General features: G+C 45.8%; 2 protein-coding genes across 2 annotated transcripts in view; one reads left to right on the forward strand and one right to left on the reverse strand.

The window, feature by feature from the left end:
- Nucleotides 1–9,893, forward strand: part of CPAMD8 (C3 and PZP like alpha-2-macroglobulin domain containing 8) — a gene marked incomplete at its 5' end in the record, with an annotated part of 58,252 nt that extends 48,359 nt beyond the window's left edge. The window contains one exon of the mRNA XM_082331310.1: nt 4,575–9,893. Coding sequence (XP_082187436.1) covers nt 4,575–4,744 — 170 coding nt within the window. The 3' untranslated portion in view covers nt 4,745–9,893. The remainder of the gene's footprint in view (nt 1–4,574) is intronic.
- A 137-nt stretch (nt 9,894–10,030) lies between these two features.
- On the reverse strand, nt 10,031–12,240 carry F2RL3 (F2R like thrombin or trypsin receptor 3). Its single transcript, XM_082331302.1, has 3 exons — nt 12,161–12,240; nt 11,824–11,953; nt 10,031–11,171 (listed from the first exon to the last, which is right to left on the reverse strand). Exons 1-3 carry the CDS (start codon nt 12,176–12,178, stop codon nt 10,096–10,098), a joined length of 1,224 nt encoding a protein of 407 aa, XP_082187428.1. The 5' UTR covers nt 12,179–12,240; the 3' UTR covers nt 10,031–10,095.
- Between the last annotated feature and the right edge of the window lie 3,875 nt (nt 12,241–16,115).

Here is a 16,115-nt window from a genome sequence, read left to right on the forward strand (position 1 = left end):
CAAAAATTGAGCTGGCAGTCTTGATTTTCTCAGAGCTGCTGTTTGGAATAAAGGGCCTTAGTGAGCAAAAATGTTAAGGTCAGTAGATGGAGTAGCCAGGAATTTGGCTGCTCATTTTATTTGGTGCTTATATTCATACACTTTTTTCCAAGACTCATGTCGAACTTGCTCATGGCTCACAATAAATCTCACCAAGAAGCAGTGGAGGGTCAATAGAATAGTTTGTTTCGTGCTGTTTCTAGTAAATAAACTGGACTAGATTTTTCCTGGCTGCTTTCCACTCATTAATTTCCCCCTGGCCTCTAACTCTCCTAAAAAAATCGGTAAAACAAGTTAATTCTTCAAGAGAAGACTCTGTGCCTTCTCCTGTCCTTCTTGTGCACCGGAGTTCAGACCAGCATGTGTCCAACACGAGAGACACTGTCCTGTTCCTTGCCCTTCCTTTGCTCTACAGAAGTTGACAGACGGTTTTCTTATTAAGGTGTAAAAGCATGGTGAATATTCCATTATGACTATTTCTATAGGTCATTCAGTCTTACAGTGTTTAATGTCTCTCCTGTTTCCCTCCCTTTGTTTCTGGACTTAGTGTGAATACATATATAAGATTGCTGTTTGTTAGAATAACTGAGATGAATGCTTGTTGCTTTTTATTCTGTGCAAATGCTATGTACTCAGCATGGAAACTCTGTTTGCAATCTGAACCCTTTAAAGCAGCATTCCCAAACTGCTCCGTAGGGCACTGCTGGTATGCAAGGCCATACTAAGGGTTTTGCTGCTGCTCTACAAAATGGAACTGCAATTACATTACTTTCAAATAAAAATTTTAGTAAAAATATGATTACCTGGGGAAAAAAAACTTGGTGGTAGTGCACAATCCAAAAATTTTCAGAATGGTGTTTCCAAAATAATCTGCATTAAATTATCTGTTTTAAGAAAAATAACCCTCTGGTTTTGCTCTAAACAGACAAAAGCAATGTTGGCTCAGTAGGGTATCAATAAGAGCAAAAGTGGAAGTTCTGATTTTTTGTGTGTGTGTGGCATTTTTATACAGATGTTAGATTAACAAGCCTTTATGCCATCAGGATATATTTGTCAAAGCACAAGCATTTAGAGCTGGCTTTGTTCTAGGATCTGTGAGCGTTCAAGTTGCGAGTCTCCTGGAAGGCAGATACTCTTCTGAACTGAGCTGTGTGAGCAGCCGTGGCAGAGTGAGCATTCAGAAATAAAACTGACTAAATCCTGCATCAGGAAAAGGGCCCAGCATGTGATTTTCATTAATCCTCTGGGCTCCTCTCAGGTCAACCACATGGTACATGAATCAAAGTTTAACAAATGAATGAATCCCTCCTTATACATGGGTTTCGTTTGGACTCACTGGTTTGTTAGCATTGAAGCATGTGATTGGTTTAAGTCGGCTCAGGTGCTCTGGGTTTCTAGTGAAAGTTTTGATGAGCCATGTCTAAATCTGCGATTTCCTAAAAGGATGCAGAACTCCAGGAGCCAAATCAAGCTTAGGGCAGGTTGGTGAAACTGCCTCAGTGTGCTAATCTTCAGGAAATACCATTTTCTTGGAGAACCTCGTGGTGTTTATATTGTCTGAAACCCTTCAGTATTTGCCGTATGACTTGTGCAGGCTCAGCTTGGTTTGATTGATGCTTTCATTGTTAGCTCTTGTCTATGTTACCCCAGCAATGGAAACAATGAGCGCCAGCTTCCTTCCAGCAAACAGTGGGGAACTTCATAACGTGTTCGGGCTCACTCTGGCAAACACAGGCTCGCAGTGTAGTTCCATATACACCAGCGAGTTTGCTAGAATAAGCAACAGCTTTTGAGTTATGCTATTCAATCTAAGCAATTGTATATAGATGGTCCTGAAAAATCAGGATGCGGCGCTTCTTGCAGCACCTAGCTACTGTCAAGGCGTTTTAAAATAAAGTCTGCAAAAGTCTGCAGCAGATGTTGCAGCAAGTGAGGCGGAATGGCTGAGGTTTGACCTTAAAACTGCAGCCTTTTTTTGTACAGATGGGTAGATCCTCTTCGTATCTCTAGAAATATTCTCTCGATTGAGAGGAAAGTGTGCAGGGTGACAGGACTCAGCTGAAACAACTCATGTCTGAATCCCCTTCCTCAGCTGTTCTTTCTCACAGGTGAATTACTGAGACTCAGAGGGATGGAACAGGTTTTTGATGAGTAGTGCGGACCCACCTCTGCATCTAAGCATTGCAGCTCTGCTAGTACGCTTTCACAGCCTGCTCCAGTCATATTTGTTTGGACCGAAAGCTTCTGGAGCAGGATTTTGGCTGCTAACTGGAGTATCAGTATCTCGAGTGCCTCTCTGTCTGTGGCTTTCCTAACATCATTGTCACGCTAGGCTACAAAAATATGGGTGGATTTCAGAGCCTCAGGGATCCTCAGTAGCTCTGATACCATCTCTCTGATGAAGTGGTGCTTCGATTGCTTCCATAGATCGTTAACGCTCTTCTGAAATTGCCTAAATCTTCTCTGCCGAAAGTGCTAAATGTATAGCCACTGATGTTGGAAGACAATATGTTGATATCACGGTAATGTCGTGATTCTACATGTATTTGATGGAAAAGCAGTATCAGTGTGGTGCAGCAGTACTCGGTGGCATCAGTGCTGCTGTGGTGGTGCGCTCTGCGCTGCTCTGAGCAGGCAGCCCACCCAGCTGCGTGCTGCCTGACCCCCCAGCCTTCCCCCCGCAGCTGGAGCCGTGCTATTTGTACGGTTCTGCTCTAGCAGTTAGAAGGGCCAGTAGCTGCAAGAAAATTCCAGGTGGAATTATGATACTTTTATTTGGTGGTGTCGTTGTTATTTTTTTTTAAATTAAATGCCATCACCCATCACTAGCTCCTAACAGGGACATCAGAGTGAACTCTGCTTCCAGGTGGAATCATCTCGCCACACTCCCTGGCAGGCGCATTATTCACAGGACCGCTGTTCTTTTAGGATTGATTGAACTGGCAACGGGCCATTTTTCCTTTCACCCCATCGGTGTTCAGCAAACATTGGCTTAGGCACAAACATTTGGAGATGGGGGAGTGGTTTGTATGCAACAGGAAATGTCGGCCTTTCGTCTTTGCTCTGACTCCAGTGCTGCATTCCTGGGAAGAGTGAGGTCTGTGATGTTAATTCTGTCCCTGGTGGACAGCAATCATCCATTCATAGAACAAGCTCATGATCTGGCAGGTTCTCACATGGAGAAGGCCAAGAAGAAGTGAACACAGAGACTGACTCTGCTTTCAGGCAAGCGTTCCCTTGCCTAGGGCTGAGCCTGTTGCTGGGAGGATGTGGGAGGCAACAGGGAAGAGCCTTCGGATATTTTATTTCTAGAGAACAAACATTTTCAAAGGCCTTGACTAGTGTTCTTCTTAAATAAAGCCAACTTGGGTGGGGGAGGAGGGGAAGGGGAACTTCTCCTCCTTCCAACAACTACGTTTCAGTGATTGCTTTGGTTTGGATTAGAGCAGTGTATACGGAAAGCAAACAGGAAAGATGGACAGCTGAGCTGGCTCGATGAACAGTTTAGAAAACAGGGACCTATTGATATTCCTAGAAGTTTTATCTTGCAGTCTTACCCTCTGGACAGTAAGCAATCACCCGGCACAGAGAGGCACAGCCTGTTTTGAGTGGAATATGCACTCTTGGAGTGACCTGCCAATGTCTTAGTATAGGCTGGAGTGAATGCAAGGAGGATAAACATCTGTTTCTGCCTGTGATGTGTCTGTTCCTCTCTTAAATGATGGAAGTTTCTCAGTGGTATGTGACTGTGCTGAAGCAGATATATCTCAGCTACTGCTAGTGCCGGCTGAGGGAGAAGCGAATGGCTTTGATGTAGGCTCCTGGCCTATTGTGCCAAAATCTTCATTCTGGTTAGGCTGAAAAGAAATCTAGCTGCTTATACTGATCTTTTTCATGACATGCACCAAGTAAACTGCTCTAACACAGCCTGCCCTTTAGCTTTGTAACTGGCTTTTATAAAACGGTGCTTAAAAGCATGCACGTTATACATCTTCGTATGGATTGGTCTCTCCTTAACTGAGGTACTTGGCTTGGACCTAGTCAAAGGAGAGAGGTGCATTTTCAGGGTGCAGAGTAACTCATCTGTGACATCTGGTGTTCCCAAAGATATCTCTTACTCTTATCTTACTGTATAGAGGTCTTGGTGTGAACTGGTTCCTAACTTAAGCACCTCAATTAATGCCTAAAATTAGATACTTTAAAATGAAACTTTGAGATTTTTTCAAATTACATAGCCCCCATTTATTTTATCCCTATGATTTCTTTTATTTTTTCCAGTGCCCAAGTCTCAGACTGCAAAATTGAAAATTCTGATTTACAGCAGCTTTTCTCCTTGCATGTGAATCTAAGCATGCACGTGCAGGTCCATTGACAGGTGTAGCCTCCTTTACTCGTGTAAGGCACTCCGTTGGCCCCTGATTAACATTCCTTTCCTTTTATGTCATTCTCTTTCTCTGTGATACAATATATGATGCTGAAATGCAGTTTCTTTGGCTAAAGCACAACCTGAGACTCTCTGGTTTCCTTTCCAGCAGAGGAAGGCCCTCCACTCCAGACAGATCTGTCATACTACTCCTATGAATATGACCCAGACCCCTATGCATCGGAAGCTGACGTCTTTGAGATTGTGGCAGAACTGACAACAGCAAGCACGTTAAAAGAAGCGGACAAGATTCAGGAAGTAGTGACCACAGTAGAATGGTGAGCCGGAGAGCGGGGGAATCATAAATCTGGTTTGAGAGTCAACATATAATGTACTAACTCATGTGTTGGGTCAAATGTATTCAATTCCTCAAAAGGGGCATTCTTACAACTGACTTGCTAACCTCTTTAGCAAGGAATCACCAGGAACGAGACCTTGCTAGGGCAGCATATAAAAGTCTTCGTGACCTGAATGCCTCCATCCCTAGCAGAATAAAAAGTGACCTTTTAAGCCCAGCCCCAGTGATGTTTCACAAAGACATGTAATAGGAAAGTGACTTTTCTTCATTATGTTCTCTTTTCAACAGAAATATATAATTTAAATAAAGAGAAGAGGCTCAGAATCAACTCCTGTATGAGTTTGTTTCTACAGACGACCTGCTGCAGAACAGAAACCGAACGATGACTACTTCCTGATGCACTCAGAACTGTAGGCTTTGCTGCCCCGTGGGGGGGGATCGGGAGCGCTAAGGGGGACACTCAGCATTATTTTTCTGTCAATTTTCCTACCTTCTGTGCATCCCCTTTGGATTACTCCCAAGGATGGGAGATCAGTATACTGTGCCCTCTAGGTGAGAAAAATAGGGGCTGGAATTCAAACCTATAGACCATTTCAAAGTGTTTTCTCTACTATCAGGATGCTGCAAATGCCATTTCCTAGCTACGTTTAGAAGCTAAGTCCAGGCCTTGTGCTTAGCTGAACTGCTGTTTGAGGAAAGATGGCTGAGAAGTTTTCTCTCAAATTATAATAATAAAAAATCAGTGTGTTTTGCTAATTATGACATAGCAAGAGGCTAATCATCTTCCCCAGCCCACAAGTCTGCTGCACCCTCAACAATGTCCCACAAGAGAAAAACTTCCCTAGTGGCTCCATGTTCAGGACGGTTGTTGGGAGGTACATTTTACAAGAGAAAACTGAAATCCAGTGTTAGGGCTGAAAGGCTTCACTGTCCACCATGCAGCTGCAGGCTTCAGGTGGGGAGTTCGCCAGCCATAGCGGTGCCAAGAATTAGGTGGGTGAGCCCTCTTCATGTTGCACTATGTGCTGGTGAGGGCTGCTTGCAGCCTTCTCAGCCCCTTTCCTCCTTGTAACCCTGGCATGAAAATAAAGCTGACCCAAGGCGCAGTCCTTTTAAATGCTTGCCTGACTTCACCAATCGCTTTTATTCTGCTCCCGCTAGGATCCCCATACAATGGTTGTTCTGGATATGGCAAACTATGCAGAGGCTCTGGGCTTGCTGGCCAGTACAAATCGCTGGTGTCACAGAGGCTGGGCTCCCTTAGACTGACCTGCCCCAAGCAATGTGGTAAAACTAAAAACAAAAGCTTTCTGTTTCCAGAAGTGCAGGAGCCAAGATTTTTTGGTTTCCCTTCTTGCCTGGAGCAGCATTGTTCTCTTTGGAGGAGTTACATGCAATTGCCTGTTGCAAAATAGTGTTAATATTTTATCTTCCCACTTCTATTGTTACCAGGACCCAGAGTGGGGTGGAAACTCCTTTTGAGGGTGTTTATTGGTGAATGGAAACAGGAAAAAGCCCAGCTCCATTCATTTTTAGGGCTTGTTTACACAGGAACCATGACAAGAATATATCCCAGTATAGACATTCCATTCCAGAATAAAGGCAATTTTATTCCAGAAAAATGTCCGCATGGGGACAAAACAGGAGGTATCCCAGAAGCTGGGCATATGTAGTTTCCAGTCCTTTTTGTCTGGGGCCAGATATTTGCAGAATGTAGTTGACATGATGAAGGTCTGGGTCTTGAAGTTGCCAGAAATTTCAGAACTGCTTTGTTGGCAAGTTTCCGAGCCTTCCTTCATGGCTGCTCTGAGCTCTCCTCACAGGATCTTGACATGGCTGCTGCCCATAAGTACCCCCTGCTTCTCAGCAGAGATTTTTGCCACGTCTCTTCAGTGTGCATGAACAGACCATGTCCTCACTGTGTCTGCACAGCACAGCGGAAGCACTGGCGGCTGCATTCCTGTCTGGCAGGTAAATAAATGCCTTTAAACTAAATTCCATCTCCTGTAAGCAACTGGCCTGGCAGACACTGGCTATTGTGTACACACACAGGACTGAGTCAATATTTATCCCCTGGGTAAATAACAGACCTAGTGTGAGCTGCAACAAGAGTTGTTTTTTTTTTCTTTTCTAAATATCAAAGCTGCACAATACAAACCCTGCTGTTTGCTGGTTCCAGCCTCAGCTGTTTAATGCTTTGAGTCTGGGAGAATGAGACATTTAGTCACCCTGATAATGTCTGTGTGATTAGCGTCCCGCAGAAGATGGGACCTGTTCTGGATTCTTCAGCCTCCTATCCTCTGTCCCTTTCTGGCTTTAGTTTCCTTGTCCTGTCCATTGCATGCTTTTGGATAGATATTTGAAGTCATTTCATATTGCTTGGTCCTCTCAGATCCTTGGGCAGTCAGACAGCATCACCACTGGGGACAAGGAGATGACGTTAGGGTGTTTCAGCCAAGTGTTAAACCTGACTTTCTTCACTTCCCTCAGGCTCTGGTACATGTAATGTACTAATTCAAGATGCAGACATCTCCCCATTGCTGCCAGCTAAATAATTCCTCCTGGGGGTGCCAGCCCATCAATCACGGCCTTGTTCTGTGGGGTCTCTGTGTGCCAGTGCACTCACCTGTTTGAGGCAGAGGAGTCTTGCTTCTGTTTTAAGACTAGAAGAAAAGCCAGAGAGACCTGGACCCTCAGAAGGCAAAGGCAGAGCAGCCTTAGCGTCCTTAAACAGAGACAGACAGAACAGGACAGTGTGTGTGAGGTAACGCGCCAGGGTTTCTGGAGCCTGACTTCACCTTGAGTGCTTCTTTGCAGCTTTGGCACTTTCAGGGAAATCACTAGTCCATCTTCTCTTGGCAGCCTCTACCTCCCCCCAGTCCTGCCACACCAAACTAGCTCCTTTCTGTAGTTAAAGTAATTTTATTTAAGGAATTGAATAAAGGAACCTGCAATTACACAGGTGTGGTTGCCTTTTCTCCCCTATCACAGGAGTAAAGGCACAGGTCTCTGCCCTCTTCTGCACCCCAGCTGATGGTCCCTCTGTCCATACCTTTCTCCTGCCCCAGATTTGTTGTTCATGTTTCTTGTAATCATCATTAATTCTTATCTAGGAAAAAAAAATCCTAGATAATTTTTCCTCCATTCTTCAAAATCCTACTTGGAATACAGAAACTCTTTAGGACTAGGTCCGTGAGAACCCCTGGGCACAGCATAGCCTTATCAGACTCAGTGTTATTCAAAGGCTTTGGCCCAGTTCTGACTCTGAAGCTTATCAGCCACGCTCGTGTCTCTGAGAACACAAGGACATTTCGGCACTGAGAACTCAGGCTCCAACTTCATGAAGACCAGCAGTCATAGTTCGGAGAGAAGGGATTGATTTTTTTCACCGAGGAAGAGACCAACTTGGTGGTGGAAAGCCAGCAAGGACAGCAGACCTGCTGCTGCTTTGGGCTTTGAATGGTTTCTGGCTTAGAGGTGTTTGCCTCCCTCTGTCAGAGAGGTGCTTCTCCTTTCCTTTCTCTGATGGTCCCTCACTGCAAAAGGAGAAGAGTGCCAGTGGGTTTGTAAGACACAGAGATTCCTGCTTACATCAAGTTATGTTACTGAATAGCTGCAGCAGTGCTAGTTATCAGTGATTTTTTGCTTGCAATCCTTTCAATGAAATTAATATTTATATATTTGTAACTGTACATTATGCAGAGTAATCATTACCATGGTATTTATTTTAAAGCAATAGTTCCCTTGTTCTTTCTTGTCCAAGTGTTTTGGTCTTGCCTCTTTCCCTTCTTAATCAGCCTCAGTAGAAAACAAATACCAGAAGAATGTTCAGCTTGCTTGAAGAACATCATTGAAACAACAGCACTTGCTTTGCTGATGTCAACTATTGACATTTAATGCACAATAACTTGGTTTTCATTATTGTATATAGATCATCTACTTAGAAAACCTCAGCTCAGTTTGGGTTTTGGGGTTGGGTTTTGGTTGGTTTGGGTTTTTGGTTTTTTTTTTTAGTACTTGTTATTTCTGACTGAGTGGCAATAGCCCTGGCTACACCAGATCTCCTCTGTTCCGTAGCGGGCACGTCCTCCGCGCGTGCGGTACTGCACCCATAGGAGGTAGGCTCTAGTTTTTCACCCGCATTTTGCCCCTGCACGTACATGTACATGCAAACAGTTCTATGACCATTTTTGTTTTGTTCACACAAATCTTAGCAAGTCTGAGTCCAGAAAAGGGTTTGTTTTAGATTCTGATAAATATTTTATTAAAAACTGATTTTAAGACAATTTTGTCTGCCTCTTCTTATTCACATTGTAGGCTGTAACTTTGATCGCAGGTTATGGTGAGGACAGAATTCATGTCTGTACCAGTAAAACTAAAGAATTCAGGAGCTCTAAGGAGGTTTGTTGTTCATTTTCTACCTTGCTGCTTACTGAGATATGACCTAGTTGTGTCTGAGAGAGGAGCTGGCTGCATTTTGTCAAGTTTGCAACAGATTCCAATAAGCAACAAGCTTGGTCACCTGTTTCATACGAGACAGGTCTTGATTGTGTGTGACATTACACAAAAGTGTGGCATTCTAGAGCAAGGGTTTTAGCAATTCCTTCTTTAATATTTCCCTTCAAGAGACGTATTTTTTTAAAAAATCCATTAATACAATCTTTGTCTCAAAGACGTTATGGATGCCAAGGGTCATTTGCAAAAATAGGGATTAGTGAATGGTTTTTTTACACTTGTCACCAAGAATGGGCTGCCATTACTATGGTGTTGCTTGCTAATCATGCCAAGAATGTATTTGCTAGAAAAGCCAGTGCTCTATGTTCTCTTGACAGAATATTTTAGTTCAGGAGAGTACCTTTCCCATAGGTACCTCCTAGTACTTTTGAAATGTTTAGAAATTTGATTTTGCAAGTGCCTGTACTTTTTCAGTTTTAGGTGAAGGGAATATGCATTCAAGGACAGCAAGCAAGTCAGTGGCAGAAAAAGAAATAGAACACAAACAGCAATCAGGCTGCAGGATGCATTACGAAAACCCAAGGTGCGTTAGGAAAACCAGACCTAGATATATTGGCAAGAACACCCCTGGCAATATGTGAGCAGATGAGAAGTTGCATGCAGTGTCCCAGTAACAGATCAGTTCAGCGCTCCACACCTCTCCAGGAATCCTGTGGTCCAGGTTTGTTCAGTTTTAGCCATGCAGACAGGAGAAGGGACTTGTCTCCTGGGAAATACCGCTCGCTGCTCTGGATGAAACTTGTGGGATTCCAGTGTTGTCTTCATCTCATCCCCAATGTATGTTGCAAGTGCCTTGGGAGCAGGGAGCTGGGATGGAGGCTTACACCAGTGAATCTTTGGAACTTTTCTGAGGGAGTGTTTCCTTGGAGGTTTTTAGGGATGTGGTGTTTTGGTTTTTGTGACTGAAGAATCTCTTCCTCACCTTATCCCGGAAGTCTTCAGAAACGTAGTAGTAGACAAAGGGATCAGCGCAGCTGTTAAAGGTACTGACGGCCAGGCTCACCATGTAGCTGATATACAGGTTGCCATACAGCTTGCAGTTATAGCTGGAGTAGTGAACAAGGAGGAGAACGTTGCTGGGTGTGTAGAAGGCCACAAGTGTGAACAGCACGAGAGCTGTGAGCTTCATAGAGTAGGAGTACCGCTTCCCGCTGTCCAGGAGAGCTCGCAATACCGAGCAGTAGCTGAACAGCATCACCACCAGAGGAGCGAGGAAAGCACAGACGATCAGGCAGACGAAGTAGTAGAAGTAATACCCGTCATCCTCGTGCCTGGGGAGAACGTCGTGGCAGAGAATGATGTCTGCTCCATGCAGGGGATATGACTGCTGCTGCAGAGTCAGGGGCAGGGTGAGGACGGCAGCACAGAGCCAGATGGCAGTGCAGGTGCAGGCAGCAAAGGCAGGGGTGCGGAAAGAACGTGAAAAGAAAGGATGCACCACAGCCAGATACCGGTCGACGCTGATGCATGTGAGCAGCAGCACTGAGCAGTACATGTTCCCGTAGAAGAAAGCTGTGGTGAGCCGGCACAGACCTTCCCCAAAGAGCCAGTTGTTCCCCAGGAAATAGTAGAAAATCTTGAAGGGCAGGACCAATATGAGCAGCAGGTCTGCTGCAGCCAAGTTCATCAGAAAGACAGTGGAGGTCAGCTTCTCAGCCCTGGTAGCCAGGACCCACAGGGCCAGCCCGTTTGAAGGCAGCCCCACCAGGAAGACGAGGGTGTAGAGGCAGGGGATGAGCCGCACCGTGACCATGCTGCCCAGCTGAGAGCGTGCGGCCTTGTGTATCAACAGGTACGTGATGTTGTTTATGGTTGCCTTTTCCCCGGGGATGGCTCGGGGACACGGTGTGATCTCTGGTGGTGTTACCTGCTCATTGGTGCTGTTCTGGGAATAATCTGTCAGATAAACGTGGTCTGTTACTTGCTGTTTGTGCAGTTACCCTTGTACTTTGCAGAGCAGGCTGCAAACAACGCTTACCCCAAAGGCTACCGTTTTGCATTTTACATTGGGGTCCCTGGAAGTGGGCGTATTCTGTAAAATGCTGCTCTGTGATGGGCACAAACAGCGGGCGAACAGAATTAGGTGTGCAGGAGTAACCATCAGCAACCTCACTGAAAATTTACACGATTCCTTTGTCGAGTGGTTTCCCACAGCTCACAAATGATGGCCATGTGGTACAACTATCAGCAGGCCTGGGAAAACAGAGAGCAATTCCTCTGCCCAGCTTTCAAAAGTATCCTAAGATCTGGGGCTGCTCCAGGGTAGAGTCATGGCTGTGGGAGTCTAACTTTTAGCTAAAGATTTTGGTTTCAAGTGCTCGCTGTTTTACTTCTCTAATTTTTCTTTCACTTTCTAGTGTCTTCCACCCCAGTTTCTTTCTCTTCTCCTTCTATCACCTCCTGCTCCAACTAGAGCATGCACGAAGCTCATTTAGAGTATGCCCCCACGCGATAGCTTTAAAAAATTAGTTTTCAGGGATCTTATAAAGGTACCAAGTATCCAGTACTTTAAAAAGCATCAGTTTTTCACCCAAAGATACGCACTCACCATCGTAGTCTGGAGAGGCCAGGCAGAGTCCCCAAAAGACGCAGCACAGCACAAGCCTGCGTGACAGCCGTCCGCTCCCGAGGGTCTCCATTCTGGTGCAGGATCCAATACCGCACTGCTGTGCTCGGAGCTGTGTGGGAAAGGCAATATTAGTAACCTGCTTACGCATTTCCTTCTGTTAGCCCTTAACTCACGGAAGCACCAGGCTTATTCTGTGGAGGATGAGGCATACGGGGGGCTGTCACGACACGCACGAGTATGTGTTGCCCAAGCAGAGACTAAGCTCCAGTGTCAGACGCAGGATGGGGAGGGGCACACATATCCCGATCCACAGTACCTTGGGGCCGTACTTCATCGTCAGAGCTAGACAATGGCTCGAGTGACTCCCTTGGGCCTCATTCCTGCTCCAGAATATTCCTGGAAATAACAAATGTGGTCAGACTTGATGCAGGTCGAATTTGGTTTAGAGTGTAAACTGAACTTCTGACCTCCTACATCAAGCATCCTTCCACGCAAGAGAGACCCAAGTGGCTCTGTGTGAGATTCGAGGTCTTTCCCCACACCCTGATTCAAAATACTTTCTGGTAGTGCAAACTGAGAAGATGTTACCCCTCACAGAAACATAAATGAAGTGCAGGAGAGCTGCAGATCCAGAGAAACCTCCCCAGCTCCCAGGGATTACACGGGGCTCTTGCAGCCTCATCTTGCGGCAGTTAAGGGTTTTTAGCGTCTGCCTTGCAGTCCCCAGATCAGGCCGGGCCTTTCAGAGTTCTCCTGTTTGTTTATTTCTGCTCCTGCTCCCTGGCTAAACAGGGGACAAAGCTCCTGCACCTTCCTTGATGTCACTGCGGAGGTTGAGCAAAAGTCCTGTGGGTCGGAGCTATTTGCATTTGAAAGAACCAGCACGAGCACCAGCCTGGAGTGCCATAACATACAAATGGTAAGTGTGGCAAGGTCTCACGGCTTGAAGGAGACACTGTGCTTCCGCTGATAAACTACCAGGAACAGGGAGAGCAGCTCCATCCAAGCAGGAAAGGGGCCTGACAAGGGAAGTCTCTGCTCTTGGGTAGATAATGGTGAATTTCAGGCCCTCTCGCCCAAGAAGAGCTGTGTTTTTCCAGAGATGTGCAGTCTCCACCCAGTAAACCCCCAGGAGGGCTGAGCGCTCAGTGTTAGCTAATAGCTTGGAGCAGCGGCATGCTGCTGCCACATACCTGCTGGCTGCATGGAGGAGACGATTCACATAATGTTGTGAGAGGGGCTGGCAGGTGCTACCTGAACCTTTAAGATCCTTTGCTGCTTGGTGCCCCCTTCTCTAACGCCTTGAAAGTGTAAGTCCCTTCCATGCTCTGCCTTGCACAGCATTGCTGGAAAGTCCCAAATCCTCTCCCATCACCTGTGTGAGAGCCCCAGCATGACCAGTTCCCAGTGGTCATCAAGTGGGTAGGCCCGTGGGGCAGGAGGTCACAGCTTCAGAGGCCACTGGTTTTTAGGCTTTTGCTCTCCTGTCCCCTGCCTGGCTCTGCAAGGGGGTAAAGACAGAAGCTGGAGTCCGGGCAGTAGGAACTGTAAATTTGGTTTGGCAACCTGAGGAGCAGTTCATTTCTTTCTCCTCAGCTTATGAATGGCCTCTTCTGTGAAGGTTGCAAATCTGAGCCTGGCTGCTGTTTGATGAGATTCTTCTATTCCAAGGAGAAAATGATCCTATTTCCTTTGCTTTCACCATATTCCCACATCCTTGTGCTGAGCGTGTCGAGAGGTGGAGTTCCACTGGCAGGGACAGGGAAGATGCAATGTTAGATGTTTTGCTTTTGTGATTCTCTCAGGATTTATGAACCATTACAGAATGACTCATGTGGCCACATATTTTCCATGCCTCAGCCAGGATCCTTTCCATGCTCTGTATGCAAAAAATTAGACATAATCAGGTTCAGATAGTGTGCAAATCGCAGCCCTGCTTCCTATGGCCAGGTCTCTGGAGTGGAGCAGAGAGAGGTTACTCATTGCTGTATCCTTCATTTTTCAGCTGCTGTGTGATCTTTAGTGACTGCTTTAGATGCAGAACAGCTTGCTTGAAAATTCTAATGCCAGAGGTTTGTCACGGCTTGTTAACATCTCTTTAAGTCGTGTGATCCCTGCCCTGTGGGGTAACAATTTGGTTTTAAAGTAATTCATTGTGCAATAGATCATCTCCTGGGAGAAGGCGCTCTTTTATTCCATGGCTCTGAACCCAAAAGATGTAATGCTGGAAAACAGGCTAGGGATTTTAAAGCTCAGAGGGAGGGTACAAGCACCACCTGGCCTGTTCCATACATCTTTAAGGTTTGGAAGAGCAAACTTTGGTAGGCAGATAATGGGGCTGGCTATTTCTGCTCTGTTCCAGCAGCTCCAGAGAGTTCTTCAGCTGCAAGCCAGCAGGTGTGAAGACCGAAATGTTAGTGCAGCTAATACCTGCCCCAGGTGTGTTTGCGATGCAGACACGAGAGGCAGCTGACCGTGGAGGCAGCAGCTCTGCCTTAGCGCCAGCAGCATGAAGCGTTTCCACCAGTGTCAGCACAACCTCACGTTTTTCCATGCATGCAGTGCTGGCCCTGCCTTTCCCGGCCGCTGGGTGTGCGAGCATCTGAGCCTTCTCAGAACCACAAGGCACAGAAGACTTCCACTGACTACTGAACTAGAAACGATGGTCCTTTGAACCGGGATCCCCCCACCCCAGATTTGTCTTTGCAGGCTCTGGCACGCACAAGACGACTTCGAGCCTTGGGCACTCTTCCTGACTTCGCCATCACAGCAGCTCCCCTTCCTCTCACTTCGTCAGGTCTCTTACCATCACCCCGAGACTCTCCACAGCTCCAGGGAATCTCCCTGCCTCTCTTCCCTTCTGCTTGTTCCACAGTTCTCCTGTTCCACCGGGATCCCACCCAATCTTTTCCTTGGTTATGCCACACCTTTTGTGCTCACATTCTCCTCATCGCTTGTAAGCCTTATGCTGGTGCAATACTTCTGGGGAGACGACAGGTTTTTCTCAGAACTACTCTTCTGCTTGCTTGCAGTTTTCACTTCAGAGTGTAGGACGTTCACGTGAAGCCATTTTCCAGGAATATTTGAAGTATATTAGCATCACTACAACTCACTAGGTGTTCTGGAGTAGCTTCTTTCTCAGCAAGATGACGACACTGGGGTAGGGGCTACCTTGCCTGATACAGACAACATCATCCCTTTTCAGCACTGGGTCTCAAATGGTTCTTTTTGGATTCATCCTTTAGCACAGGTATGGTTTCGAATTGCTAGACTTTAATTTAATCTTTAATTTTGATTTTGATGAGTGGGAGGTAGAGCGTACCTCTGGTTTCAGTAAGGTTGAGTTAACTTAGTTCTAATCCAGAGGAATGGCTAAAGCATGAAGAAAAACTCAACTCGCTTACACACATACTTCTAGACTACCTCTCCCTGGTTCGCAGCCCTGCCTTTCTCTCTGAGCATCACTGTGACATGGAAACATGTACAAAAAACCCCAAGTCCTGAAATATTAAATGCTGAACTCAGGTACTCCCTTTAGCAATTCTTAATTTAATTTAGAAAACCATTAATTCTTACTCCATCCCGCAAACCTGAAAGATATTTTTAAGCTGGCTGTCTTTGTCGTTGCCAAAGCTGTCCACTTGCTGAGATCTCCAACTGCTCTGGGGTGATGTCAGATCTGGCTGTCCCTCCCCTTGAGCGCAGGGAATGTCCTCTTTGTGAGAAGTCCAAGATCTCTGCGAGAAGACTTGTATAAAGCGGACTGTGTCCTCTGAGACGCCACTACCATCATTTTAATCAAATTATTCCATGCAATTTATGCATGCATCAGAGGATTGTTATTAGGAGAACAACAGTTTGTTTCCTTGTGAGCAAGTAATAGGCTGCACAGAAAGCAGAGTTGCCTTTTGTTATGGCAACGGAAGTGTTGAAAATGATGTAAAGGAAACTCCTATCAGATCTGGGTCACATCACTACGGCTTAATTTGCAAAATCTACACATTCATTTGTTGTGCAGAGCTCACAGGGATCACAGTTAAACATGTTATTACCCAGGAATTTGGGGAGGTTGAGGGAAAGGCGGGTGGAGGGTTATTTTCATGGTTGCAGTTGTATTGTCTTAACCTGTAGCAGATGTGCTTATAGATTTCGGAACTGGAATCAGTCACTTCTCTTGAATGTCTTGCATTTAGCGTGCGAGTACTTGGGGGCCAGGCCTGGACCATATTTTTGCACCACACCTCTCATGGCAAAGGTGCTGCTAGAAATAA

This window comes from Platalea leucorodia (genome assembly GCF_965183815.1).
Source record: "Platalea leucorodia genome assembly, chromosome: 21".
In the NCBI taxonomy this organism is placed as follows: Eukaryota; Metazoa; Chordata; class Aves; order Pelecaniformes; family Threskiornithidae; genus Platalea; species Platalea leucorodia.

Coding starts and splice junctions, on each gene's coding strand:
- F2RL3 (XM_082331302.1), bottom strand. Junction 11,172..11,823: donor GGCCTCTCCAGACTACGATG/GTGAGTGCGTAT, acceptor TTTATCTGACAG/ATTATTCCCAGAACAGCACC.